This window comes from Syngnathus scovelli, chromosome 5 (genome assembly GCF_024217435.2).
Source record: "Syngnathus scovelli strain Florida chromosome 5, RoL_Ssco_1.2, whole genome shotgun sequence".
Lineage (NCBI taxonomy): Eukaryota > Metazoa > Chordata > Actinopteri > Syngnathiformes > Syngnathidae > Syngnathus > Syngnathus scovelli.
In genome coordinates this window covers 8779653-8785282 of record NC_090851.1, presented here as the reverse complement: position 1 = coordinate 8785282, position 5630 = coordinate 8779653, and the positions used below count along the sequence as shown (strand labels likewise).

General features: G+C 40.6%; 1 protein-coding gene across 1 annotated transcript; it reads right to left on the bottom strand.

Annotated features, from left to right (window-relative positions):
• Positions 1–3415: 3415 nt before the first annotated feature.
• Positions 3416–5311, bottom strand: LOC125968795 (nucleoredoxin-like protein 1). Its single transcript, XM_049720202.2, has 3 exons — positions 4787–5311; positions 4154–4243; positions 3416–4047 (listed from the first exon to the last, which is right to left on the bottom strand). Exons 1-3 carry the CDS (start codon positions 5107–5109, stop codon positions 3714–3716), a joined length of 747 nt encoding a protein of 248 aa, XP_049576159.1. The 5' UTR covers positions 5110–5311; the 3' UTR covers positions 3416–3713.
• Between the last annotated feature and the right edge of the window lie 319 nt (positions 5312–5630).

Sequence of the window (5630 nt, the reverse complement as noted above, 5' to 3'; positions counted from 1 at the left end):
CGCGTTCTGCGCTCGGGAGCGCGCAACGCCTGCTTCTTGTGCGTGCGTGTGTGCAGTGCATGAACTGAGCAACAACTGGGCAAGAACAAACTGCTGTGGAGACATGAAATCGTCATGAAACGCAAAACCTGCTTTATGTACAGACTTGTTGCTATTTCACAGGTAATCAAACTTACAATTTTTTTTATGTATGAACATTTTAGCTGCATTTTGGTTCATCTGTCTCTGTAAGTAGTTCTTGAACACAATTACCATCTCAAATAATAATTCGTTCTCAAGTACCACCAGCAGTGGACAGAAAGTGTCTGCAGGGTAAACAAACAAGTTAGAGAAAAAATGAAATTCAAAATTCAAGTGCACCAATGTACAAGTCCAACAAAAACGACCAAGCATTGCCTTTAAGTATTGATAAAAAATTTATGAAGATGACAGTTTTAGTCTAAATCATATTTTTGGTTTGAAATCCAAGCAAACCAGAGGCTACTAGCATTAAGAAACGACTCCGTTCATAGCTATAAATGTAGCCACATTCATTTTAAATGTCATGCTTTGGCTTTTTGTGCATTAAATATGAATACTAATATATTGGAGAGAAAGAAAAACTGCACCAATCAAATCAATGGAGCTGATGGAACACTGCCCCCTGCCCCGAAGCTTCTACAAATTGCTGGCATTGGGCCAAAATTTTATGTCACACTTTAAATTTAATATTTGTTTTCCGCAGATTTAATACTACTGGCCAGTCTATACGTATGGGTGTTATTTTTCTTTTTTTCTTTACAAATTAATCTTTAGCATTGATAATGGCTAATTACTATTTTTAATGACTCCTCAAATGTTATGATTTTGGAGGTTTGAGAATTCCACCTAGTGGTATGCATATCAAATGACAACCAATTTGAAACGTTGACAGGGATATACTGTAAGAATCTGAGTTTGAGATTTTTTTTAATGTAACACTAAAATTGCTGTTAAAATTACAATCTGGTCTAGATTGGACTCGCCTTTATATTCATAACATTTTTTCCCCATCCAACCATTTTCTGTTTGAGTTCCCAGTAAAATGGAGGCTATCTAAGCTGACTTTGGGAGCAAGCTGGGATATAACCTCAATCAAGAAACCAATCATAAAAACAATAGTGCGACAACATGACCTTGAGGTTGGCAAGAGTTGAGAGAGATTGTGTTTGCATTCATCAAAAGTGTAAAGACAACAATAACAGACGGTTTGAAATATGGAAATGAGACCAATTTATCTTGTGACTCTCGCCCTTGCAGATGTATGTTATTCATTGAGTTTCCTGCAATCACTAATACAACACACAGGCATTAATGGCAGCGTAGCAATCTTCAAAAGTGTGAGAAATGTGAAAAGCCTTTCAGAACTGAGAGATCAGGAAATGTTGCAAAGCAATTTGAAGTACCACCAGCACCACCATCATCATCGTCAGTGTGGAAACATGAGGACCTGAGCCTGAAGGAAGATGTGTCACATTCAATAGGAAAGCACTAATTATGTGAAAGTCATAGACAAGAGACTCCGACTAAACCTGATTGCCTCTTGTGTAGCCCCAAAAAAGGAGCCCGACTTCATCGGATAAACATACAAGCACAACATTCACTGACAAAATTATCCTAATGGCAATGAATAATTCATCGCTGTCTCAGATCCCAGACTAAACATGACATGTTTTGATTGGATGATGCAAATGGCTGGCTTCACACTTCAACATGATTCTTCATACCTCTGCCCCATTTACGGCTCCACAACCTGCAATAGGAACATTTTCCTCACAAGCAACATGACAGCCAAAATGAGATTCGCATTGGTTATTGTTTGGGGCCTTTTACGTTACTGACTACAATAATTGGTGGCTAGCAAATCAATACGGAGTCTTGTTAGAAGAGCATGCAAAGCCATTTCTGTAGTAAGACAGCAATGTAATCACACCCATCAGACTGGCATTTCAACAACATCAATAGACGTCTGTATCTGAGCAAATAAGGGTTTGTTTGTACGTTTGTATGTATGGGGGGGAATTGTGAAGTCAGTTGAAACATCTGACAGAATGCATTCAATCACTAATCCAGTAGCAAAGACCAAACAATAATGCCAAATAGCAGTGACGTGCGGTGAGGTTCATGACTGGGGAGGAACTGACGTCACTCCACCCCCCGGTAAAATTTGTCCGACACCTCACCGTGTCACAAAAAAAGGTTGGGGAATGCTGCTCTAGAGTGGCTTATTCATTATTTAATTTGAACTACTTTAATTAAAATCTCATATCAGCAGTCTTCACACATAAAAACACTCAATAAAGCACATGGAATCAAAAACTTGATTTCGATCGTGCGTACCAATCCGTTCAGAAGTCCCGTTCAAATCAAATCGAATCAAACCTTTTAACTCCGGAGTTGCTCTTCTTTTACTGATCACCTCCTGCTTCGACCAAAAATCCATAGTTGAAAATCGTTTGGATATGTAATCCTCCATTGTAAAACGAAATGTAAAAACGTGAGAGAGAAAAAACCCGAATGTACAACGAAATAAATGGACGACTGCTTCTCAGCTGTTCACTGTAAATTTGAATTGGAGATCTCTTATTCTACAGGTAGACGCATGAAGCATCCCGGGATCACTAGCACCCCCTGCCATAAGGGGGACTTATGAAACCTTTTTTCGTAGCCTACGTAAGGTCTCTTTTCAAAGCCGTTTTGTTCATCTAAAGAAACACGACGTTACAGACAGATGACAAAAAAACACTAGATATTGTATACACCAGCTTAACTACGAAAATTAGTTAATATAGCCACAGCGTTTGAACACTTAAACAGCGACATAAAGACAGAGTAGTCTAATTGCATCGCCTGTCAACATAGGCAGCCATGTCATTACGCAATCCTCAGAGGAGGCAAGGCAGGAAGTTGGCTCCTCCGAGCGAATCGTCTTCGGTTTTAAAATAACTATAATAATTCTGCGATTTTGGTTCAAAATGTTACAAAACTACTGAAATTAAAAAGAAAATGACTTTATAATAAAAACAATTGAATTTGTTTTTCCCCTTTTCATGATGACAGGGGAGGCGTGGCCTCCCTTGCCTCCTCTGACCGCACGTCCCTGCCAAATAGAGTCGTAGAGGTACACATACTACTATAATCAGGCCAAGTTCATCATTAAGATCATGATTATTTTCATATTTTTGTAACATTGTTTTTTGGTGGTGTGCCGTTTTCTAATGTAAATAAGGGATGGGAAACACTGTTAGAAGCATTTCCAGAGAAGCCATGTTAACTGCGGTTTAGTTCGACTCACAATGGCATGAGATTTGGACCGCTGACAGGAAGGAGGTGATTAGAATTGCAGCAGAGCATGAAAGAATCATAAATAAAAATGGTGAAGCAAAATACTGGCACATTTCAAAACAGCCCCGAATGTTTGTATTTTTAATTCCAGTACATTGGAAAGAATTTGTGTCATCAGTGAAGCAATTCAATGCAAATTTAATCTCAAATTACATACTGCATGTGACGATTTTGTGTGACATTATAAGTATACATCAATACATACAGACAAGTTATTGTCCAATTTTGGATGATACACGGATTTTTTGGGGGGGCGGGGGTGGCTGTAATCCCATTTAAATCAAAACAATGTGACAAATCCATATTGGTTAAAATGGCAACATCATCATATTTTGTTGATACTGTCCTTATCACCATAGTGAGCTGCCTCCTTTTTGATCCACCTCTGCATGATCCCCCACATCTCCACCACATCCTTTTGTCTCATTCCTTTTCTTCTCATTCTCCACCTTGTACTTGAGTCTTCTCAAAGGATCGGTGAAACTGCGCATGGACTTCTCCTGAAAGTCCTCACTGATCATGAAGTTCCTGTCAATGAGCTCCGCCGATTCCTTCCAGTTGCGGTAGCACTCTGGACCGAGGAGGATGATCTCATCTACTGCGTTTGAGGTGAGGACCGAGCAGTCAGGACGCAAGACCACTACTGTGGGAAGCTCTTTGATGTTAAACATGTCCTCCAGCTCCCTGTGGATTTACAATGCCAAATAGATTTAGCCAGCTGGGTGTGTTTACATTACAATCATCTTAAGCAGCAGGATGTCTATGTAGTCTTTTGTCCAGTACCACTCACCTCCTGTAGGGGTCCTCATAAGTGAGGAACAGGCACTTTTTGGGCAACTGTTTGAGAACGTCGAATTGATATTTTTCCGATTGGTCCAAACTCACAAACAAAACACAAAACACCCGTGTTAACTAAATACTCTAAATCAAGGATGGGAAACCTAATGCTGGAGGGGGTAGGCGTTTCGCAAAGCCCAGCATGGCCCAGGCCGAACAGATAGTTTCGCCGGCCTAAATTTTTGTCAGACTTTGATGTTTTAGTACTCTTAGATTAACGATGTTCCCGGCCTTTTGACTTTTCCTGTCACTGTGTCACCATGTTGCAATTTCATCGTATTAAAACAAATCTAAAAATATTTACTAGACATTAATCCTTCAACTATCACGGCCATCAATTTAACGGCGATATTTATGTCAATGTAAATCTCGTGCACGGCTCAGATGCAAAGACGTAGTATGCACTAGGAGAACAAAGGTCAAATGTTATTTGTCAATTGACAAATAAGGTGAGCAGCAACATTCCTAATTTCCAACTTCCAAAGTCTGCATGTCACTATGCTCTGCTGAAATATATCTTTCGCTGATGAATTGTTGAAATGTTCATTGGGATTCATTGGTAATACCGTATCTGCATCGGGTATACCTGATGTACAGGAGGACCAGCTGAGCAGAGCGATCCACATAGAACTCATCCGTCAAGCGTGTGAAGAAGTCACTGAGTTTGGGCGCAAACTCTCGACATTTGTCACATACAGCAGAAGCAAAGTAGAGCATCAGGATGCGGTTCTGTAGGCGAATGGCAATCTCATGTTCAGTGTCCAGCTCATCCTGGTCCCTGTTGTTCTTCACCAGGACCCGATCGACAAACAGGTCCACCATCATGAACTGTCTTGAGTTGGTGTGTTGAAGCTTCCCAAAAAATATATGGGTGCTTCTTTTATTGTCAGCATGAGAAGGATGCAACATAGCACGTGGCAAAGGGGAAACAAAGTGACGGATGGCTATGTTGCATAGTTCAATGCCAGTCTTTGAAATGAACTAATGAGTCTCCTCGCTGTCATTCTCATACAGCTCCCATTAATCACATGAGCACATCTCGCTTGCTGTTAAATCTGATAATCCTCATTCTTGCTTACCTCTATCTCACACTAGCAAATCCAAAAAGAGAACAGCGTCCCCCCCACCCCACCCCGCCCCTTATCTCCTCTTTCGAGTTGTACTTGAATCATTCCCAAGTCTGTCTCTTCAAATCACATTCCCTCACCTACTATGTCCCCGCACCTTGATTGCTGTTCGCTCCAATTTCTTTTTTTGCGTGTCTGTTAGCACTGCATCTCCTCCCTTGTGTCTGGAAGGGCGGGGTGAGGTAAGGTGACAGAGGGAGGGACATAATGTGTGAATGAGTTTGGTGGGATATACGTACATAAACAACATACGTATATACGTATGTGTGGGATTGGGAGGCATTGTTATATTTAAGAACACGC

Coding starts and splice junctions, on each gene's coding strand:
- LOC125968795 (XM_049720202.2), bottom strand. CDS start 5,109: ATGTTGCATCCTTCTCATGCTGACAATAAAAGAAGCACCCATATATTT. Junction 4,244..4,786: donor CTGGTCCTCCTGTACATCAG/GTATACCCGATG, acceptor TTTGTTTGTGAG/TTTGGACCAATCGGAAAAAT. Junction 4,048..4,153: donor TATGAGGACCCCTACAGGAG/GTGAGTGGTACT, acceptor GTAAATCCACAG/GGAGCTGGAGGACATGTTTA.